This window comes from Sitodiplosis mosellana, unplaced genomic scaffold, assembly GCF_009176505.1.
Source record: "Sitodiplosis mosellana isolate CC-2019 unplaced genomic scaffold, AAFC_SMos_1.0 Smas_scaffold_47, whole genome shotgun sequence".
Classification (NCBI taxonomy): domain Eukaryota; kingdom Metazoa; phylum Arthropoda; class Insecta; order Diptera; family Cecidomyiidae; genus Sitodiplosis; species Sitodiplosis mosellana.
The window spans coordinates 878,158-901,443 of record NW_022595289.1 but is presented as its reverse complement, the minus strand read 5'-3'; the positions used below and the strand labels follow the sequence as shown (position 1 = coordinate 901,443).

General features: G+C 35.3%; 6 protein-coding genes across 9 annotated transcripts; 3 read left to right on the top strand and 3 right to left on the bottom strand.

The window, feature by feature from the left end:
* Nucleotides 1-38: 38 nt before the first annotated feature.
* On the top strand, nucleotides 39-2,914 carry LOC129570194 (protein regulator of cytokinesis 1-like). The gene is made up of 8 exons (XM_055449699.1): nucleotides 39-330; nucleotides 465-661; nucleotides 721-1,114; nucleotides 1,185-1,610; nucleotides 1,680-2,066; nucleotides 2,144-2,390; nucleotides 2,463-2,582; nucleotides 2,651-2,914. The coding sequence occupies exons 1-8, from the start codon at nucleotides 314-316 to the stop codon at nucleotides 2,831-2,833; spliced, it is 1,971 nt and encodes a 656-aa protein (XP_055305674.1). The 5' UTR covers nucleotides 39-313; the 3' UTR covers nucleotides 2,834-2,914.
* On the bottom strand, nucleotides 2,899-8,803 carry LOC129570201 (S-adenosylmethionine decarboxylase proenzyme). 2 transcript variants are annotated; one of them, XM_055449708.1, is made up of 7 exons: nucleotides 8,149-8,803; nucleotides 6,802-6,888; nucleotides 5,026-5,476; nucleotides 4,846-4,941; nucleotides 4,705-4,731; nucleotides 4,417-4,572; nucleotides 2,899-4,337 (listed from the first exon to the last, which is right to left on the bottom strand). In XM_055449708.1, exons 1-7 carry the CDS (start codon nucleotides 8,265-8,267, stop codon nucleotides 4,200-4,202), a joined length of 1,074 nt encoding a protein of 357 aa, XP_055305683.1. In that variant the 5' UTR covers nucleotides 8,268-8,803; the 3' UTR covers nucleotides 2,899-4,199. The 2 variants fall into 2 exon arrangements, with proteins under 2 accessions (XP_055305683.1, XP_055305684.1); XM_055449709.1 differs by lacking the exon at nucleotides 4,705-4,731 and having other exon boundaries at nucleotides 8,149-8,694.
* Nucleotides 8,804-8,898: 95 nt separating this feature from the next.
* On the bottom strand, nucleotides 8,899-11,274 carry LOC129570197 (fatty-acid amide hydrolase 2). The gene is made up of 6 exons (XM_055449701.1): nucleotides 11,025-11,274; nucleotides 10,189-10,921; nucleotides 9,954-10,102; nucleotides 9,425-9,862; nucleotides 9,196-9,333; nucleotides 8,899-9,119 (listed from the first exon to the last, which is right to left on the bottom strand). The coding sequence occupies exons 1-6, from the start codon at nucleotides 11,253-11,255 to the stop codon at nucleotides 8,979-8,981; spliced, it is 1,830 nt and encodes a 609-aa protein (XP_055305676.1). The 5' UTR covers nucleotides 11,256-11,274; the 3' UTR covers nucleotides 8,899-8,978.
* Nucleotides 11,275-11,376: 102 nt separating this feature from the next.
* LOC129570193 (peroxisomal ATPase PEX6) lies at nucleotides 11,377-14,968 on the bottom strand. Of its 2 annotated transcripts, none has more exons than XM_055449697.1 (6): nucleotides 12,761-14,968; nucleotides 12,546-12,690; nucleotides 12,339-12,461; nucleotides 12,171-12,261; nucleotides 12,063-12,089; nucleotides 11,377-11,951 (listed from the first exon to the last, which is right to left on the bottom strand). In XM_055449697.1, the coding sequence occupies exons 1-6, from the start codon at nucleotides 14,609-14,611 to the stop codon at nucleotides 11,462-11,464; spliced, it is 2,727 nt and encodes a 908-aa protein (XP_055305672.1). In that variant the 5' UTR covers nucleotides 14,612-14,968; the 3' UTR covers nucleotides 11,377-11,461. The 2 variants fall into 2 exon arrangements, with proteins under 2 accessions (XP_055305672.1, XP_055305673.1); XM_055449698.1 differs by having other exon boundaries at nucleotides 11,377-11,886; nucleotides 12,761-14,905.
* Nucleotides 14,969-16,886, top strand: LOC129570198 (protein O-glucosyltransferase 2-like). Of its 2 annotated transcripts, XM_055449703.1 has the most exons (5): nucleotides 15,020-15,250; nucleotides 15,322-16,234; nucleotides 16,323-16,622; nucleotides 16,694-16,780; nucleotides 16,854-16,886. In XM_055449703.1, the coding sequence occupies exons 1-5, from the start codon at nucleotides 15,036-15,038 to the stop codon at nucleotides 16,854-16,856; spliced, it is 1,518 nt and encodes a 505-aa protein (XP_055305678.1). In that variant the 5' UTR covers nucleotides 15,020-15,035; the 3' UTR covers nucleotides 16,857-16,886. The 2 variants fall into 2 exon arrangements, with proteins under 2 accessions (XP_055305677.1, XP_055305678.1); XM_055449702.1 differs by having other exon boundaries at nucleotides 14,969-15,250; nucleotides 16,694-16,886.
* Nucleotides 16,887-22,239: 5,353 nt separating this feature from the next.
* LOC129570206 (lamprin 1.8-10-like) lies at nucleotides 22,240-23,286 on the top strand (the record flags this gene model as incomplete). Its single annotated transcript, XM_055449713.1, is given in 2 exon segments — nucleotides 22,240-22,598; nucleotides 23,204-23,286. Coding segments are annotated over 2 exon segments (95 nt in total), but the record flags the coding sequence as incomplete, so codon positions are not given.

Here is a 23,286-nt window from a genome sequence, read left to right as displayed (position 1 = left end):
TTTCGGTTTTTTCTACCGCTTGTCAAATGTATGACGCTGTTTTCAACTGTTTGAATTTTGTACCGCATCAAAACGACCATATTCGTATAGCAAACTTTGGTGGCAAACATTGACATAGACCTCTTGCTGGAAAAGAGAATTGTTCTTTTAAAATCAATCCGTTTCTTTTTACAATTTTTTGGCATTATTACTCACAATTGAACGATTTGTTCTTGTTGTGTTGTGTTCGAATTAGTTGTTGTCCATTACTTCAGTGTGCACTTGTTAATTGTCTTGACAAAGAAAACCCGATAAGCAGTGGAACGAAATTGAAATGGACAGTGAACATATGTAAGTTTTTCATTATAACGATGTTTTTAAAAAAAAAATTATTCAACTGTTAACTATTCATGTTTTGTTATGATTTTATCCAAAGTTCTAGTGTATGAAATGATACTTTTCATTGTATTATTATCCATTTATAGATCTCGTTTACGTGAAGAAATGAATGCAACGACGCATGATTTTCTCACTGAATTTACGCCAAAACTTGACAAACTCTTCCACAAAGAGCTTAGCTCCGTTTATTTGGATCGAATGAACGAACACTTGCAAACTTTTTACAATGACGTACTGGCTGAACTGGAAAATAAACAAGCTGACATGACCACAAGAATTGATGGTATGTGTAACAAAGCTGAAAATTTGCGGTAATTATCTAATCTATGTATTACATTGCAGAGCTACTCAAAGAGGCTCTGGAATTGAAACGCAAGCTGAACGTCGATTTTGAATTTGACTTGGACCGTAGCGATGATATGCCGTTAATGGTGTACCAGGAAAAACTTGATTCCGATTTAAATGAAATGCGTGAAAAATATCGCCAAAAGATGAATCAGATTGATGAATGTCTGAAGACGCAACAGCTGCTTTGTGAAGAGCTCAACGAAAGTCTTCGAGAATTATCTGTTGATCCGTTGGCTGGCGATGCGGAGATTTATGACTTCGAGAAATATTTGCTCGATTTGAAAAGTGAACGGGCACGCCGTCTCAATGAAATCGAATGTGTTCAACATGAGATTCAGGCGTTATGCGAGGAAATGGGCATGGAAATTGGCAATCTAAATCAAACAATGTAAGAAATTCAACATTTAGACTAGGAAAAGCAAAGTAATGATCAAATGTTGTGTACATATTTTTTGCAGGCCTTTGCCCACAAAGGAAAACATAGCATATTTGCAAAGTGAACGTGACCGTTATCAGAAACAGAAGGACGAAATCAAACACGAGTGTGAAAAACTATTGGAGAAGCTAGAAATGCTTTGGGATTGTTTGCAAGCACCGAAATCGGTTCGGTCAAAGTTTCGTTCCGTTGCTGCCCAGTTTAAAGTTTCATCGGTGGCGGAATTGAATCAGGAGCTGAAGATGTGCAAGAAGGTGAGGCAGGAGAATATCAAACTTTTTATTGATCAGTTGCGCATCAAGTTGATTGAACAGTGGGACAAAGTATATAAATCGCAAGAGGAACGGGATAAATTTGAATTTCTGCGCAGCGAAATGTATACTGAAGATTTGCTTCAGCTGCATGAAATGGAACTTGAGGAATGCACCAAGTTTTACAATGAAAACAAGTGAGTAAAGCACATGAATGAATCATCATCGTTTTCAGATAATTCAATTGTTTTTTTAATCAATGGCAGAAACATCTTTGAATTGTTCATCTCACGAAATCAATGGTGGGAAAAGAAGAAGGCATTAGAAGCCAAACAAAATGAACCGAATCGCTACAACAATCGCGGGGGACAACTGCTGAAAGAGGAAAAAGACCGTAAGCAAACGGATATCGAAATCCCAAAAATCGAGAGAAGAATCAAAACATTGGCCGAAGAGTTTCGTCGGCAGAATAATCGTGACTTCCCCATAAATGGTGTGTGTATCATACAATTGATGGAACAAGATTGGGAGATTTACAGAGACTCAAAGGAGTTGCTGAAGAGCGCAAGGAAAGCAACACCATGTAAGGTGGCAATTACGCCGAGAACTCCACACGGCCATGTTACATTGAAACGAATGGCTTCAACGACCAAGTATGTTTTATTATGCTATATTATCCATATGTAGAAGGATTAAATAAAAATTAAATTTATTCTGTTTTCGGTCCTAGTTTGGGCATGACAACTGGAAATTTGGCAAAAAAGAAGAGAAATTTGGAAGAAAACTTTGCTCCGCGCGTAATAAATCGAACAGCATCTGTACAAAAGTTTACGGTGGCCACAGCCCCGTCATATTCAGTTCGATCACATACAAAAAGAAATTTACTCAATCAATACAACGATGAAAATGTGTCTGGATTTGCCAAGCCCAGTGGCATGCAGCAAAAGCGAATGATGACCGTCAATAAAAAACACGGGGTATAATAGTTGTTGGAAGTTATTCGCATGGATAGCCGAATTTCATTATTATTATTTTTACTCTTGTCTTAGACGCTTGTTAACATTTCTGCCAGCAAAATACTGAAGAAATACCGTCTCTCCAATCGTCGTCAATCGTCTCATAAGGGGATCGTTTCGGATGAATCACTCGTTAACTATGATGCATTTGAGGTAAGTATTTCATTATTTTGATAGCTCAGATTGTTTGATTCCTATATACACATCTTTCAATATTACAGAATAACATCAAAACATCCCAAGTTTCGAATTCTTCAGTTGTTGGCGTGGGCATGAAGGAGAATTTTCCACATTCTGAAGGACATTCGAAGCCCGCAAAGAATAACAACTATCGTGCAAAGTCACCATTGAAGCCGTCAAATCTGGGAGTGTTGCAAACCCACAATGTTATTGATTTAGTTTAAAATAAGGCGTTCGACAAACAGTATTTTCTTTACGGTATTACATATGGACAAATAAAACATTCTTATTCAATTCATTATAAATTTATTTGTATATTGCAATATTCTGTTAGAAACAAATTGAGCAACTTTTCCTGAAAAAAAATTACTCAGCTACTGAATTGCATATGTTGAAAATGTATTTAGTGCTTGAGCTGCATTTGCTCTAATCTATGGGTAGAAATTATCATTATAATTATGCTATCGTTTACTTTGCCCGACGTCTTTGCATTTTTAGACGCTTAGTTTTTTTATGATTTTCAAAATTTGAAAACGCTTCGAATATAATGAACCTACGATTGTTTTCTTTTCTAATCGCATAATATTTGTTAGTTTTAAGTGAATTAAACAAAATCTTGATTGAACACACCTTTTATTTCCAAAAGCACTTCAAAAAACGGTCTTTTTCATATTATTTTTTATTTTTAATTCGTTATCATTATATCTCTCAATACCAATCACTATCCGTTCGTATGCAATGCACAATGGCTTATGTTTACATCAATATGGAATATATGAAATGAATGAAAGTGAGTTTAAAAGACAGATTATACAGCCTTCTCTCGAATTGCATGAAAATATGGTTTATGTCAAATAGAATGTGTAATAGTACAATTTATATTTGAATGCAACAGATTTTGGTTACAGTTAAATGTAATAGGTTTTTCTTGCCATCCGTACCAGCTGACTGGCATATCATAATCGTTAAAATGTTTGAATGTTTGTGAAATGTCAGAAATAATACAGAATGAAAACGGCACTGTACTCCAAGTGCAAATGCACTTCATTCCATCCAAAATGTAAATGTAATGCAAGGAAATTGTAAACTACGTCATCTGTAGTATTTACTGATGTTAACTAAATCGCTACAATAGAAAGCTTTCATAAGGAAGAGATTTTCCTCAAATGAATTATTTATCTTAAATGTCTCCTGGCATTCGTTTTGCTGTTGTTTCGTCTGAATTGGTCTGTGTTTTGAAGCAATTGATTTGATGTTTGAATGTTAATAAATTGGATTTGTTATTTGGTTTCAAGATATCTTATTTCGCCACCAGGAGAACAGGAGCAATGGTGAATATTCGTTTATGTAATACCGCAAAAGTTGGGCGAAGTATAATAAATTGACAAAAATGTCTGCAACAACATTAGCATATTCACGTGTCGTACTTTCTACTAATAATTGTTGTAACTTTTGAAATTGTTCAGACTTGGACACAATAAATGGTTCATAGATGGGTGTATCGCTCAAATATTTATGAATTGGAAACGGATAGTGATAGGTATGTGAAGTTTGATTGACCTCAGTGGCTGAGGTCAAGTCCTGTAACCCTCAGCTTGGAAATTTAGTGTAGTGCGCGTAAGTCAAATCGTAACCGGGAAAACGACAGTACTGTATATCACGTCTCTTCCATTCTCCAATCGATGTTTTGTAATCCAATTCATGACCAGCATCAATTGCTTTCGATGTCTGCAACAGAACGAGTAATAGTTCATTCAATAATCGAATGGAAAAAAAAATATGATGAACAGTTTCATGTAATACAAACCTTGCTAACAAAAATGGTGACCAAGAATTTGGATGGTTGAAATACTTTGATAACACGAGAGATCAAATCACTATAATTTGATGCGGCCACATTACTTTCAAAGCTGACATACGAAAACTCAGGTTCTGGCGTGATGTGAATGGTCATGTAGCACCCCTGAAATATGAATCATTATTAGTATTAGTGGCCATTATCACTAAAAAGACTAAAAAATACCACCCATCCAATATTTATGAATAACTAAATGCAAAATGTTTTTTTTCTTTTTTTTCATGCAGATTGACTTACTTCTTTATATTCATCATTTCCAGTCAACTGACAAGCATTTATATTAGTGATTTTGAAGCGAAAGATATTTATAATTATTTTAAATATAGAAATAATGTTTACTTTATGCATTAATCAATGATAGATTTTCATTATAGTTACCTCATGCTTCGAAATACCATTCATTGAATAGCCACAAGGTTCAAACTGATAGTCGTCAATAATCATGTCCGGAAGTAACTTTTCGATACCAGATCTCTGAAAGTTTGATGAAAATAATTCAATTGCTACATTCCACATGAAAATCTAAATCAAGATGCTATGAAAATCGAGATAAACTACCTGCGTAGCCTCCGTTGCATTTTTGCATTCTTCCTTCGTGAAGATGGCCATAACATCTGGATCAAGGTCAGTCATTAAAATTTCAATAGTCTGATCTGGTTCAATTGAAAGTCCGTTGCCAACATTTTCATATTGCTGTGCCGCGATTCCTCCCTCGCGGTTGTAAGTGTATAAATACCAGCAATCACGGTTGAGCGATCCCAAACAGTATGCGCGACCACTATCGAAAAATGTATCTAAGAGGGTGACTTCCTCTTCAAAACTTCGATGTGGCGATACTTGCAAATCTGGTCGTTTGAAATTTTTACGCGAGTAAAATAGATAATCAACTTCGACGTAGCCGGCAAGCGTTTCAGCCATTTGCAAGAGGGGTTCAATGCATTCCAATGGAGTTGTAGTTCCGCAAGTTTTCAAAATCCACCGGCGTTTCGAGACAAACATGCTACTCTCGCTATAAATAAATGCAGTAAACAGAAAAAACACAAAATCAAACACTTGCAGAGCACATGATAGTCATTTAATAGCGATTTAGCGATTGTAAAATGAGAGAGAATGACAAATCACGGTGCGATATACATACTATGAATACACATATTGAATTACAAGGACAAAAGGAGAAAATCTATTCATGCATCTGTGTTTGTTCGCTCTTTTTTTCCTATGATCCACTTAACTGTGTGGTTGCATATTCGTTTGAATGTCGACAAATACGACGGAATGGATTCACAGGAATCATTTTTTTTAAATTGCGACACATGCCAAAGTTTTGCTATTCAGAAGTGCATGTAGAATCTACATTGTAGATGAGGAGTAAGCATCTGAACATATAATTGTTGTTTGTGGTGGAAGGCTATCTCTGGTAGACATAATTGGAATGCCGCCAATGACCGATTCGATCATGACTACGTGATGATTTTTGTGTGGCAATTCAGGCAAACAGTACTTCACGAAAACAAAAAGAATTTAATATCTATACTAAGAACAAATATTTTTTCCTTTCATTTCTGTAGCCTTATCAGTATTATCTATTACACGGTGCATGTTTACGATAGGGAATCTGTCATGAAATCGAAAATGCCAACAAATGAACTATTTCAAACGAAAGCAATAATCGTCATGGTCATAAAATGAGTATGATACTAAATTTGAAGTACCGATTGCTAGTAACAGCTTAATAAATCGAACGAGGCGTATAAAACAAATGATCTTCGCAACTGGAAGAACTATGAAGAATGTTTTTTTCTGAATGAACACACTTGTGAAATGTCTAGTCGAGGATTTCAAAAATGATAAGCGAACTTTCCACTCAATCATCCGGTTGCGATGTGGCTACTGATAACACAACAGACTCGTGCTAATGAATTGATCTTGATCGATTCTCTGCGGCTGATTTTTTTTTGTCATAAAAGTAGAGCAGTTTTGTTATCAAAGGAGCTATTATTCACGCAAAATTGTGAATATTTCTAACGAAGACAAAAAAAATCGCTTCATAAAACAATGTGAATACTACGGAGATGATTGACAAATGTATTTATTCAATATCGCAATAGATTCAGGAGCAATTTCTGCTGTATATGCAACACGTGCTATACTTTTTTCATGTAAATGATCGAACAAAATCCAATTGCGCACAAATTACTGGTAGTGTTGGATGAAAAAAAAAATGCGAGTCTATTGAATAGATGAGAAAACATAGCTATGTATGAAAATTGAATGTATTGCAAAAAACGGAAATTTATTATTCGAATTGAACATTTTTACGTATTGACTACTCACCTCAGAACGTACGCATCAATTTGGTCATTTCGTTTGAAACTTATTATTTCGCACCGAACTGATTTTAGCAAAGCATCCCACATTGATCTGGAAAAGAGATAAAAAAAATGATACCGTAATGCTTATTGGTACTATATGTTAACTTAAACCATTTATTAGCAATCAGTCGTAATATTTATTCACGTTTAGCTTCAAATACCCACTTAAATGCAACTCAAAACAATCAACAAATAGTGCGACGATGAACGGAAAAAGAACGAAGTGTTTGTTTATTTGAATATTGTGACTCAGGCGATCGTGTTCTAATGCCGGCCGCATTCTATTTTTATGCGCTCTTCAATCACAACGAAATATCACATCTTTTTAGCGTTTGTTTTATCTTCAAATACATACATTGCTTAGGCTCAACATAACAGTGGGAAAAAGCGTCTAAACGGACATCTACCTTATATTAAACTCTAAATAGCTGGTAGCCCGATGCAAGAAATAGATGGGAACGCGAAAATATAGAAATATGTCTATTCTAGATCCACATATTTACATCTAAGAGTAATGAATGAGTGCAGTTTGCAATCAAAATTATGGGGTGTCGTGACTTGATGGAAAGTATTTGTCATTTGGTATTTCAAGTAGTTGTTGTCATTTCGTTTGATTGTTAAAAATCCTGCAGATGTTGTCCCTATGTACATTTTGTTTATCATATATTCAATATATACATATTTTAGTAAGTTGTGGTTGTTATCTACCGTACAAAGTATTTGATGGCGAATTTCAATTAAATCGATAGTATATGTCACATATGCATATAACTCCCGTTTAAACAGGACATTTTTCGAAATCTGCAGACCAACAGAGATGAATAGCTCTGTCTCGCTCTGTTTTTATTTTTTTTCTCTGACTATGTGTTTCCGTGAATGTAAAAAGGAGAGAAATTATGTAATAAATTTCACCCTCGCAAGGACACGAATATACGTCAGCAATATACGTATGTACAACTATATATGACATTGCCACCTCTTTTTCGATATGTTCCGCCAATAATTGGTGTAGAGGGAAAAAAAGCTGTTTCTATTTTCTGTTCATTCCACTATGTTTTCTTTTTTTATTTTGGTTTTTAATGTGTGTTGTATCGCATATATAATGTTAATTATGCAAATTGAATGGGAAAATATAAAGTTTATCCAGTGCTGTGATTCGCGGATGCTTTTGGGAAAATGAAATAAAGTGGGGAAATTTTGCACATGAACGAATGCCATTGTGCGTACGGCTGCTATATATATTTGTAGCAATGCGCTTCTTCTTCTTTTTCTTCTTCTTGGTATTTTTCCGATTTTTTTTTTTACTTACCTTGGAATTTTCCTTAAGTCGGCATTCTTGCTCGATGGATTTGGTGTAAACCAAATTTCAAGAAGTTTTTCTACACCCTCAAAATATTGTGGGTTGCTGATACTCTCATTCTCAGACATGGTTAATATAAATGTTATGTTTCTTGTTTATTTTATTTTTCACTATATCATCTGTTTCGTTTGTGTCTTTGACTTTGAACGATGAAAATGTGTATTATTTATGTTTCAAACGTGTTATTTCACATGTACAAATTTTTCTTTCTATGTATTTGTTTATTTATTCTTTTTATTTCTTGTGCAGCTGTTTAACTTCTCGTTCTTCCAGTGTTTGTCCAAAATCAACAAATTTGGGAAAATATTCGAAAATTTTTAACTATTAATTTCGTTTACGATGGATAAGTTTTAGTGAGAATTTACCGCGAGAGAGGAGACTGAATGGAGGAGCAATATTTTTTTTTGAAACTGTTGCTACTTTGACGTTTCAAAATTGACTGACACAGCATACAGAAGCGAGTACAACGTCTAGAAATTTCAGATCTGATATTGCTGTCTAGTTGCACCAATACAGATTCACATGACATTAGTGTAGTGTAATCCAATTTGAAAATATTGAAAATACATTGATAAGTTATCCTGACAGAAACGTGCGCACTTGACAATTGAGAAAAAAACGATGTTTTCGATGTTTCGAATGTATGTGACAGTTGTTGAAGGGGAATTGTAGAAACGATGTAAAATGATAACACCAAAATTGTCCAAAATGTAACTATTGTATATATTTCCGACACCAAATACAAAAATGCCCGTCAGCAATGTAAACAGATTTCCTACTTAAGCTCTATATGGAGGTTTCCATCCACCAAACGCGTTTTCAAGCTCCTCTGCCACCGCTAAGCAGTGACGGTCTCGATTTCTGGCGGCAACTACTTGAATCCCCAATGGCAATCCTTTCGAGTCTAGTCCAAGTGGAACCTGAAAATTAATATTGAAAACCGGTAATGGACTATTCTATAAATTAGACTAATTCTATAAATTAGACGAAAATTACTTGCGTGGCTGGAACATGTAGCACATTAAATATTGACCAATAGCTGAAGTCAGATACATTGAGAAGGAGAGCATAATGGAATGGTGCTGTTCTGGTCATATTATGGTATAATAAAACACCATCATCTCCTAGAATATTCTGCAAAGAAAATTTACTTTTGTAAATATGTATTACAAAGAATTAAAAAAACGAACCCTGTTAACATAAACTTCTTTGGTCAACACATTACCGTTAATTCTTCATCACACTTTCTTGTGATTTCTTTGATTTTGTCAGCTTTCTCCTTCGGTAGAATTTCATCGATCAATGAATATATTGCAGCCATAGTCAAATCACTTGTAAATGTCAACTTTTTAACGAGTTCAACAATGGGATTTAGGCGTGTACCATTGCCCAATAGTAAATTGAAATCGGCTGGCTCTTGTGTCATCCAGTAGCGCCACAATTTCGTTGCTCTATCAGTTCCATGCAATTTAATTTCAATTGGCTTTGTATCTGCAACACTTTCCAAATGGTTAACCACCTTTGTCATTGCAGTTTGCAATTCACTCGATACCGGGGTACATTTGTGTTCACCACTTTCACGAACATAATAGTACTTTAATTTCCGCACATCAACCTTTTCATCCAACTTGAGAATGGGTTGTTTCTTTGGATCAATTAAAATCTGGCAACAACACAATGGACAGGACACAGTCATGATTAGATCAAAATTTATCAATGATGATAATAATAATACCAACACAAATACAACATACCTTGAACAGTGGTAACAGATCTTTTGCATGCCGACTCATAGGACCTGCTACGACCATTGTAGAAGCTTCTTTACCAGTTCTAAATGTACATCCTCGAGTATTGATTGCCCCAACCGTCGGTTTGTGTCCAAATATTCCACAATAAAATGCTGTGTTAGCGAACGCACAAACATTCAAAGAAATTTGGTTATTCATTTGTGCACAACAAACAGTGGATATTAGCTAATGCTCTTACCTGGCATCCGAATACTTCCACCTATGTCTGTACCCAATCCAAATACGGATGCACAAGATGAAATAAGCGCCCCTTCACCACCGCTTGAGCCTCCGACCGTACGGCGTAAATCGTACGGATTGTTGGTTATACCTATAAGATTATTTCTTGTTTCTTGCCATTTATTCACCTCGGGAATATTAGTGGTCGCTAGAATAATCGCACCGGCTTTTTTAGCCAATGCTACACACTCCGCATCCTCCTTTGAATGTGTTGTTTTGCGTGCAAGCAATCCCAACGTATGCAATTTGCCACCAACACTGGTACTGTCCTTCGTAGTGAATGGGACACCGAGGAATGGCTTTGATGCAAATTCCTCTTTTGATATTTGGTTCATTGCAATGCGCTCGTCGATCATTTGTGCTTCCTTTAGTGCTTCTGCAACGAATGGTCCATCAACTATCGCATTTAGAACTCCATTCACTTCATTCATACGATCTATAGTGGCCTTGATCAATTGTGTCGATGTGATCTGTTTGGTTTCGATTAGATTCGCCAGCTCTTTTGCACTTTTAGTCAAAAAACTGTATTCACTTTTAAGCGGTGGACATGTTTTCTTCTCCCCGAAATACCATCCGAGAAATATTTCTGAGAGTTTGTCTTTCAGAATCAAAACCATTGAAATGACATAAAACAAAAGCTTCCATGAAAAATCACGAACCAACTGCGATAATTTGTTCGGTCGAGATCTTTTCTGTAGCAAAATAAAGGGAAATAAGCGTATTATTCAGTCTGCATAACAAAATGTAAACTTTGGACTGATATTGTGTTCTGTATACGATTCTACGGCTACAAACCTTTTCTGTTATGACAACCTTGGATTTTTCAACACACATTTTGAAATCGTTAATTTTATGATCGTCACAGGCGAGTTTTAAAGTGTTTTTTAGAATAAATTGGCGAAAATTCCCTTGCGCTTTGAATACCACACAACTCAAAAGAAGAACCAAATCAAAAACCTGATCTACAACTAAATTTGAATAATGACAAAAGCAAATTGAATGAATCCACACATTTGAGCTTGTCATACGTCATCAATACAGATATATACTGATACATACCGATATTGTTAATTTGCATTAATGGATGTAATGTTGGAACGAATGAAAAGTGGAGAACGATTCAAAATAATATATATGTTATGTACAAGTACATAACAAACAAATTTATTTCCATGATTTTCATTTTTCAATAACCATATAACAAGAATAGATCAAAAAAATATATTTTCATTCTATTTGGCTACACCATATGTTGATTTCAAGCTATTAAAGTATTCCATATCTTTTTTATTGATTGAAGGAACAAACATGGATATCGCTTTACGAAAATCAGCCAAATTAACATGCACATCATCGGCACTTAATTTGACATCAGTATCGCTTGTATTATCTGTATGTTCAGTGATGCAACGTCTGACGGCAGTCAACCATGCATTGGAACAAACTGAATAGATATCAGCACCTGTCATGTCTTGTTTCAAGTGTTCGGCGATAGTGTTTATTGTCAATCCATCATCGAGATGGAATTTCTGCATTTGAGCTGATAGAACTGCTGCCTTATCCTCTTTCGTTGCATACGGACCCACGTATAACAACTTATCGAAACGGCCGGGTCGCAGTAAAGCTGGATCAATTAGATCTGGTCGATTAGTGGCGGCTAAAATGAATATTTGTTTCTGATCATCATTTCCCAGCATATTATCCATTTCTGCGAGCAACTGACTGGATTCGTTAGTTGTAATTTTGCGGAAAAATTTCTGAATATTAGCCAATTGTTCATTGTACTTCGTAAAAACAAAATTGGTACCTTGGAGGTACCTACCTTGTACCTACCTGACAACGCGATCCATTATACCACCACTTGATAAAATTACAATATACAAATTATATATTTAAATAAATTATATATTTAAAATTATAATATTATATAAAATTGGTTACCTATCACCAGCCGCTCCACGATTTGGTGCTAATGAATCCAATTCATCCAAGAAAATAACACAGGGGGCTGCCGATCGAGCTCTGGTGAAAACTAGAGACCGAGAGAGAAAAAATATTCATAAATTAAATCATAAATAAAACGGTCACACTTCCACAAAAAAACCATACCTTCTCTAACATTTTGCTCGCTTTGACCAACGTACATATTCAAGAGTTCGGGACCTTGTACAGAGAGGAAGCTTAAATTGCATTCGGTCGCAACTGCTTTGGCCACTAAAGTTTTTCCCGTTCCTACCATAATGTGGAAAGGAAAAAACCAAAACAATAAGATTACAATCTTCTCAACAGTGGAAATATGTCAAGTTATCTATTTACCCGGTGGACCATATAATAAAATACCGGATCTTCTCATATTCTTTCCCATCAAGTGTACATGCTTCAGCGGAAGACCGATGCTACTTTGAATTTCCTCTTTAAGTTTACTGAGGCCACCAATATCGCTCCACAGGACACGCGGTACCTTTGGATAAGAATAAAACGTTATTTTTTATTTCGTCCGTAATATTGTTCGATTTTTCGTATTTCATTACCTTTGGCGCACCCAAACTATCCGAAAATTCACTTTGCATTTCATGGAGAATTTTTTCAAATTCCTCGATTTCCAAGCAGCTTGCTTTGGTAAAAATTTCAACCGACTCACGGCAATGCAACAGACTCTTTGTACCATTGTCGAACAACAACTTCAAATCACCAAAATGGAAGCCTTGAGTTTTATCGGCCATCGATTCTAAATATTGGTTTACTGTTTCAGCGCACCGTAGATTTCGGGACAAATGGTACTTGGCTGCATTCATGGTGCGACTATTCCACAAAGGAATATCGGTGAAATCTTGATGAGCTCCATTGAAAATCTCTTGAACAATGACTTCTTTGTGAAAAAGCCATTGCAAATGATGCAAGCGTTCATGTTTGTTTGGCGCTTCAATTGATATCGTTTCCAAAAATTGACTTTGAATGATTGGTTTGGTGATTTTTCCATTTGCTAAAGCAATCACGATCACGGGATAACTGCGATTTTTGGCAAATAAATTGTGTAGTTCAGTTTGGAACATGGTCAATGCACGCAAATCTTCACGGCCCTCGTTATCAACTCCGAATAGTTCAAAATTATTCAGGGTAAATATGATTGGCTCACAAACGCCCGCCTTAGCCATGGCCAGTTTCAATTTGGATTCCGTTTGTGCGGGAATTGCGTTTGCGATTTCTGCACAATTTACGCTGTACTCTTGAAAACCCATGCTTCGTGCAATGATACTAACCAGACTCTTTTTACCGGAGCCCCGGTCACCTTGTAGAAGAAAAATGGGAAATATACGGGTTTTCAAGATTGATCTAAGCGAATTGGCTGAAGTTGCAGCATTCGATGATGGGCTAGCTGTAGTCGATGTTGAATAGAAACTATTTCCGACAAATGGTAAAATGCAGGCTTTCATATAGTTAAAGTACCGCATCAAACCCCACGGACAGGCACTAACAAACCCAAAATCATGCAGATATTGCCGTGGAATCGGATAATTTATGCTGGTTGATTGATGAAGTGTCGTTGCTCCCTTTGCAACAACGGCAAAACTTTCGAATTGACAGTCACTCGATTCCAAGTGAACACAGCGAAAATAGATTTTCTTCAGCGGTACAAATATATGGAAAAATTGCGAATACAATGCCGTTCCAACTTGCTGTTCGTCCAATAGAATTTCGTATGTGTGATTGCGGTAGAGAATGCGCGGGATCGTGAAAAAATTTGTAATAATTTCGTCGGTAACATCGAGAGGTATTTCGTATGGATTTTTTATTAGAAACACCGTTGCGCGACTAGCTAGCCTGGGTAAACTTTGTCCGGCTGTCATCTTTTGCAAGTTAACCAGCAACGATTGATTGTGATCACGAATTTTATTCTTTATGCACCAATTTTGATAACAATTTTCACTAACAAATACACAATTTTTCTGGCATTTTGCCACGGCTACCGCTGGAACTAAAACTGATGAGTTCGGCTTCGTGAGAATAGTTTGGACAATATCCGGCGATCGTTTTGTTCGTTGGTTTCGAGACCCATTTTCACCGTTTCCAAAGACAACGTTCAGCCAATTTTGTTTGCTGTCTAGTTCATATTTGTCGAATATCTCGTCGGAGACGAAACAAAAATGATCACTTAGGTATGGTTCATTTTTAGCCAAAATCGCGTAAAATTTGTTTGGCAATGGTATCACACGGAATTTTGGATTTTTCTTGAGCGCCACCAATTCATTGTAGGTTTGTATCAAAAGAAATGATGGGAAAAAGTAGCACGGATATGATGGATATAGGATTTTTGAAACGTATGCTATGGTTCGGTAAAAACGCTTCAAATTCGATGGACTTTCATTAGTTTTTATTGCCATTTTCAATGTATTTTTTAATTTTATTTTATTATTTTTATATTTTGAACTTTTTTTGCACGGATTCTACAGCTTAAACAAAAGTTCACCAGCTCTCACTTGAGCATTCAACTGAATGAGCTGAGTCATTTGCTCCTACAACGTGAAAAATGGAATTTTCGTCATCATTATATTTATAAAGATCACAGTCGGCAATGAAAAATTCATGTGTTTGACCACTACGTAATAATGAAAATTCACAACATTCATCTATTTTTAAAGTTTGTGATTAATGATTATCATACACTTCCAAAATGTGTTTTGACATAAAGATTGAAAAAATTGAAATTCAGTGGAATTGGAGAACTGTCATTTGATACTGTTTTGTTTTGTTTTGTTTCTTCATTCTCTTTTGACAGCTGTCAAGGTATATTCAAATCGTATAAAAATGCGTATATTTCGTACTTACGGCACAACGTTTGTTCTATTTTTTAGTTTTTCAATTTTCTTTTCAATTCCTACAAAATGTGATGATATAAAAAGTACTATTCGATCCGTCGATGTATTTAAAACCAAAGTGTGGGGACCAGGACTGAATCCCGAAAAAATCGTGCTCCCTGTACGTTACTTTTACATTCAAGCCTACGATGCATATGGAAAATCGTAAGACATTCAATCAGTGTTCATTGGATTAGACTTTTATTGAAATGTTCCTGACTATGGCCATTTTTCAGATTCAATACATCGACGGCTCAAAGATTTGATGTAAATATACGCGGAGAATCATCGGCTGGAAAGTGCCGGGTTCGGATCGAGCAGTTTGATAGACGTGATGGTGTTTATATAGTACGATATAAAATTGTTGGAGTTTGCTGGAACGTTGAAATTCACATTCAGTATAAAAATAAACATGTGGCAAACTCACCATATCGAATACCGGACAAAGATGTATATTCAGATAAATGCCGGTGTCCGCAGGAAATTGATAAATGGTTGAAAAACTTGAATTGCGACACATCGTACGAGCAAATTGAATCCGATCTGAAGCCATTTAAACGTGTTAATTTTACCGAACTTCGCCCAAAGATATTGAGAACCTACGATAAACCGGGTAGCATTTCAATTTGCAATTTTATCATCAAGGATAATCAAATCTATAGGAAATGCTATGGGCAACACACTGGCTTCAAAATGTTTGAAGACGCACTGCTCAAAACATTAGTTCGGCTGGTTCGATTGCCAGACATGGAGTTCATGGTTAATTTAGGCGATTGGCCGTTGGTGAAAAAGGGTGGCATAACTCGGACCCATGGCCCTTTACCAATTTTCTCGTGGTGTGGCAGCGAAGACACATACGATATTGTTATGCCAACGTATGATCTAACGGAATCAACTCTACAAGCTATGGACCGCGTTTCCATTGACATTTTATCCGTGCAAAATGCACAGATATCATGGTCTGAAAAGCAATCGATTGCATTTTGGAGAGGAAGAGATGCACGAAGAGAGAGACTAGATTTGATTGATATTTCCCGCAAATATCCACACCTTTTCAATGTATCGCTGACCAATTTTTTCTTTTTTCGGGACGAAGAAGCAAAATATGGACCAAAAACTGCACATGTTTCATTTTTTGAATTTTTCAATGTAAGTCTTTTAGAGTAGGAGCATCTTTATAGAAAAAAAAAGTGTGTGCAAGTTTAAGCCAATTAATTCTATCTTTTTTTTCTCTCAGTACAAATACCAGTTGAACATCGATGGCACTGTGGCCGCTTATCGATTCCCATATTTGCTGGCCGGCAACTCTGTAACGTTCAAACAGCAATCAACATTTTATGAACACTTTTATAATGAATTACAGCCCATGTACCATTTTATTCCCGTAAAAAGAGACCTATCAAATTTGGTCGATCAAATAAATTGGGCCAGGAAGAATGACGATAGCGCAAGGAAAATATCGCGTCAAGCTCAAAATTTTGTCAATGAAAGACTCACACCGGATAAAATACTCTGCTATCACGTTAATTTGCTCAAGGTATATACGAAACAAGCATAAAAAATTGGAAAATAACAATCTATTCAATTTATATACATTTCAATCAATAGGAATGGAGTGGGCGATTAGTCGATAGCATTCAAATTCAACCCGATATGGAGCGATTAGATGAAGAAGATAATGAATGCGATTGCATTGTAAATGTTAAAACACCACGAGATGAATTGTAAACTACTATTTTATTTCAATAAATTTGACATTTTCTTTCAGTAGATGGCGTTTCATCGTCACTTACAAGCTAAATGTATTTTGGTTTATAAATTGAAAGTTAGATAAAGAGCGGCATAAATCAATATTATCCACTTTGTTGGTTGTTTAGTTGTAGCATAGTTGTAGAATCCACCATATACTTGAAGGTTTGCCGTGTCAATGCTACAAAAGAACGAAAGAGATTTCATTTTTTTTAAAATTATAAATCAATTCTTGTATGAATCACCTGTGTTTACAATAGTCTCCATCATAATTCCAACCAACGAATTCGTTGTTTCGTAAATTCTCTTGACGCAACCATTCTTCCAATGGACGAAAATATTCACGCAATGCCGTACCATCAAGTCGGCCCTCACCAATGGCTTCTTGCAAAACTTCCTGCCACCGTTGTGATGCACCTTTTTCCATGATTTGCCTAACAGAACGGCCATAAGATTGTGATTTTTTTGGCGATGGTCATTTATAAATAGCGTTCACACTTACTTCAAAATATTTCCGGCAACTGGCTGACGGTATATGTCGCATTTGTGTAGTGGTTTGTTTTCATCGCCAGGATCATATTGTAGAGCAGCCTTGCACATTGCACGATGAATTTGAAATTGCAAAATGGTTGCGATAAAATACCTAACAGGAGATAACGGGAATGATATTCACACATTATTGTTTTTTTTCTATACAAATTTGTTTGCGCTTACGCTAATGACCCTGATACTTTCGATACTTTCGATCAAATAAAACCTAATGTATCTCTCTTACGAAAACCTAGACACAGTGAACTTTGTGTTATTGAATTTATCCACCTTATCGGATGCATTGAGAGAAAAAACACGTGGAACATTCCTCAACTTGTATAAGACACATAATATGAATAAGGAAGATTGCTTTTTATTAAATTTACGTTGGTCATGTGCGCAAGCATGAATGCTGACAAGATACAGCAGTATATAGCAAGAATTCCATATAAACATCGGTAACGTTGCTTCTCCCGAAACATTGCTTCCAACTTTTCCACCGTCGACAATTACATAAAAACAACTCTTACGGATTTTACACGTTAGATTAAATGAATGTTTAGATTCCATATACTATACTTTCTTTCTGCGCTTGCGATTCAAAGTTTTCACGCGCACGTGTACGTGTGTGGAAGTTGTACACGGTAGTAAAGTACGGGTTTTCAAGGGAAATGCGTGGTGATAGAATTGAATTATTATATTCGTCGTCTAGATATTTGTAAACAATTTATGAATGTATAATTCATAACATTGATTCGCTAATCTGTTGAGTTTGCACATCGAAACTTTAATGGTTAGAAAGTGCAATACCCACCAATTGTTATTGTATACGCATACATGCGGTTCCCGCACTTACATCATTTCCATTACATACTGATCGAAATTGAAATTGACTTGAAACCGTTGCAAGACACTTCATTCTTTACGATTTACTCAGAAGCGGCTTCGAAAATGATCATGATTGAAAAAAATTATGCATATATACATTCCATATTAGCTATTGACGTTGGTTTTATAGTCTTCGTTGAACAAATGATGATATGTTTCAAATTAAGAAATTTAATGCGGTTCTATTTCAACAAATTAAATTTCCAGTTCAAGCTTAATTTTTATATCACTTTGATTCGTTGGTATTATTAAGTGAAACAAAACACAAAATAGAATTAATGAGCTGAAGAAAAGGTTGTAAACTCAACGGAGTGTTTCATACATAAACACAATAGAAGACAATTGAAGCAGGCAAGCAGGTTTTCTTTAAATGTTCAAGTCTCATGAGAAATCGATTGAAACGAAAAATATATAACTCAAAAACCGTGCAACAATATATATAGTTCACAGGAAAATGAGACAAAACAAAGTCAGCGTAATTTGTGGTAGAAACTTGAATCCAAGAACCGTAAATGAGAATAAAACTACGTAGATGTGGGGCCAAAATCCACTCAACCAAATGGTTTGCGACAGTGCGGATTGCGACGTTTTTTTCACACGTTTATGCAATTAAAACCGATCTGCAACCATTTTAATGTAGCATAAAGAATGAATGGGAGATACTCAATAACATTGAGCCGAGACACTGGATTTTCGACAACAAAAATCTGCAAACACTCAAATCAGTAACAGGTTATTATACGATTCGTTCACAGAGGGAAAACGATTTGATATAATTTAACACATATTTATATGATGAACATAATTTTTCAATTCTTTTTTCGCGATCAAATCGCAGAAATGCTCTTCGATAAATTGAAGCTTAATTGCTTTAATGATAAATTTTGATTCAAAGTCAGTCAATTTATTTCTGTTTGTGTAATACAAAAAAAATACACACGATCCACTTGACTCCATTGGTCGTGCAATGAAGACACATGTCTCATTATAAATGTAACTGCATAACAAATGAACGAAAAAATGCAACCACCATCTGATTGCACTTCTGTGGTGGAATATGGGTTCCGCGTATATGAGATGGACTATCTCTGTTTTGCAAGACGGAAGCGGAAGAATACTAGCGGAACGCCCATATGGATTCAGAATCAAAAACTAAACATCTTTTCCATCCTTGGAGAACTCAAGTGATATTTAAAAAAGAACAACTTGTCGATGCAGACGATCCCCTTTTCAATCAACTCTGAATTGCAGCCAATCAATGTGCATAAATCAATGAAAGAGATCTCCAGACAGAGAGGCTAAATTGTTGCAATATCATAAAATGCTTATATAGAAAGTTCTTTTCGAAAGAATAGAAAAAACATTTGCTCTGATTTATGGCACTTGTTGCTAGTTCCGGTTGGATTCAAACCATTGTGTGAAATGTGCTCTTCAGTTGATACACTACGTCTGATGAAAAAAATTTAATGAAATAAACCAGTTTATTTCCTATTTGGTTCAATTCGTTACGTGCGTGTTGAAAGTTTCAAATTAAAACCATTAATTATGCTCGACATTTAAATTTGGCGACACATGTTTTATTTTCATTAGAACACCTCGTGCGTCAACTTTGATTTTTATTCGTTTTACTATCGATAGCATTGGCATAAGATTTGGTTTATCTTGCGGTTTGATGGCAAAACGAAATTCCGCTCAGTTTCCATTTTTATGGACAATTTGGTGCGCATTTTACGTGAATAAAAACTCGATCCGGTTTAATCTAATAAATGACAAATTAAAAGCAAATTCAATTCGCGACTAGGATATTTTTGTAAAATGGTTTGATTTGAATTTAATTTAATCTAGATTATATGTTTTCTCTCTAGTGAAACATGGGCTGAAGAAAGATCAAGGTGAACACATTTCAATATTCTCACTCGTGCAGCATTGGCCAAAAGAGTTGTTTGACAACATTTAACCATAAATGAATTCGACTTATTAGTCAAAGGTTGAAAGTGTTATTCACTGGCTGAATTCTCTTTTTTCCTCAATATGTAGTTGAGTAGTGAAAATATATGGTATTTTATGGTACTTCCCTGAATCGAAGTCAAGGTTTCAGATTTCACGAAAGGAAAAGTGCTCATGATGCTTAGTGTATCACGCGCAAAGCATGACAAGACATACAGACAGAAGAAACGATGAAACGATCTCAATTTGTGCTGAACTTGGTAGAGTACGACAGCATAAAGTGATACAGATATTTTGAGAGTATGACGATGTCATCGTCGTCGTTGATGTTGCACCACTTATATTTTCCATTATATTGAATATTTTGCCTATTGAATCATATAATCATAGTGAGTGGACTGACCAAAATGAATGAAACTGCCCCAAATCGTTCCGTATCTTCATTTAATCAGACTGCGGCAAAATTGCTAATAAGCTATGTGATAACCATCGTGTTCAATTAAAAATTGAAACCTCGGCATTTAATCTAAATCAATTTGAGCGTTGAAGATAACAAAAGCAGTGTTTTATCAAATGCCAAAAAAGTATAGCACTCACATTCAAATTGCAAAATTCAACGAATGCATTAGCTATCAAAATGGAGTGCCGAAAAGATTTTGCGATGATCTTCGATTCGCACGAAATTTGGTTGAATAATAACTTGGATTCGATAGATTTGTGTTGCAATCGTAATATGGTTTTCTTCTTATGTACTGCATATGTACATTCGTATATCGTAGACACGTGCAACGTGAAGTGCATCATGGTATCAAAATCAAGTTGCTGTTTTTGTTTTCTACATTTACTTTTACTTCTGACTTGATTGTCACATACACACATTACACACGTAAACCAAAAGAACAAGTCACTTTACGTAATTCTTCTTCATTGACATTTAATTGCACTATAATGCATAACGTGGATGCTTCGACGACGACGTCACACAGACACAGACGTTTATGCATTGCTTACTATATTATTGAATAAATGTAATTGCTTGCTGGCTACAAAGCTATTTGATTTTATCAATGTGCACAATGCACAAGCACATACCGGTCCGTTTACATTGATTTGTACGCATTAATCGCGCTAATATTTCAATGTGATTTCAATTTTCCTCTTCACTCTTCAACTACTTACTATCTACTATTCAGTGAGTATGAGAAAAATGTGGTCATGTTTAATTTTATTACCGGTCAAAATAAAAAAATATGTTACAATTCACTATCACTACTATTTCTACTTTTCCAACAACGTTGAAGGATAGCTTTGTAATTAATTCCATCAAAAATGCGAGCAGTTGTTGAGTAATTGAGATATTTCTGATGTAAAAACGCTGATTGAGTTGAGCAAAACAAAGAAATACAATTTAAAAAAAACAACAACAATTAATAAAGACCGGCAATTAATAAGATGTAATAAGTCTCTCTTGAGCGAATGGATGTTTGATTATTGATATAATAAAATCATATTAAATAGTGATAGTAAAGTCGAACGAATAAATGGAAATGAAATTAGACGATAATTTGAAAATCGGTGAAGCGTAATAAAATCTAAATGATAAAACAATATGCAAGCTATGCGCATATAATATGTATTGCATATAAAATTTGTTTTGTTAGACTGACATTTGAACAATCTCTACTACGAGCAATGGACTCTGATGGTTGACTACTAATTTGTCAGCAGGTCAATTTTTTGTTTATCAAATTAACGGATATGTCTTTTCACATAGTTGATTGGCCTACTACCACGGATGTAAAATTGAATAGATTTTCTACAAACGTATATTTTACACGATGAAAACATAACATATTGGCTTCATCATCAGTCCATTGTATTGAATACCATTGAAAAGCAGAAACATTTCGATGAAGAGAAGAAGCAAAAAAAAACAAATTGCACGCTACTCGTATTCGTATTCTTGGCAATTGTTGTAAAAATCTTATGATATTTTGTTGTAGTTGTTGTGCGAACAGAATGGCTGCTCTACGGTGTTGCTACCACAACGTATATTCGTGACGTGGTATATGCCATTCCTCTTATCCATTCATCTTCTTGTTCTTGTGTTATTATGGTACGAAAGCACATATGTTCACATAAAAAAAACGTTTCGCATACATTTTACATACATTATACGAGCGCACGCTCGCGCCTATAGTATATTCATGCGATAGGGGGAGATATTGAAATACACACGATTGAAACGGAAAGTGTTTCGTCGCGAACACAAAGCGTCATTTCAGTTCGAGATTTTCTGTATAAAAGCACCGTCAAACTAATCCTCAGCATCTAGTTCATCGTCTGGGATCAACCAGATTGGAATAGTCATTTGTGAATCGTAACCATGAAAGCATTTGTGAGTAGAAAAACATATTGGTTTTTTCGATCGTTTCGGATGAAGTCGCATATCAGTGATTTAAATATTCAACCATCAAATTATCGTTTCGTGTTAATATACCGTGTGATCTATCAATTAAGTTTGTCAAATCATCAATCCATTAATTATTAATATTATGGAAATATGAGCTGCGAATAAAGATATATCCAAAATAAAGCAATATAAAATAAAGTAGCATGACGGGGACAAAAACCATGCATATATTTTACATTTAACATAGATTGATGGATGATATTTGATCAAACAATTTATTTGATTAAAAAACGCAAAGAATTCGGTTCAAAAACTCTTTTGCGTTCAGTGTGTTTTATTTTCGTAAATGATTGTATACGTGACTCAAGTGTATACGTGATTCTTTTGCTAAGTCTATCGTTCATAAAATTAATTCCGTCAAAGTGAAAAGATTATATGTGTTCCCTCATTTAGTTTGAACAATTTCAAATCCAAACGTGAAATTACTTTCGATTTTTTTTCTTCTTTCTTCGATTTTACCGTATTTTTAAAAAGTGCTTGCAAATGTGAATCTAATCTTGATTTGACGGTTTTCTTTTTGAAACTTGCAGTTGTTTATCACCGCACTTTTGGTTGTGTCAGCCTTTGCTGAAGAAGCCGCAAAAAGTGACAAGAAACACGCCAAACGAGGACT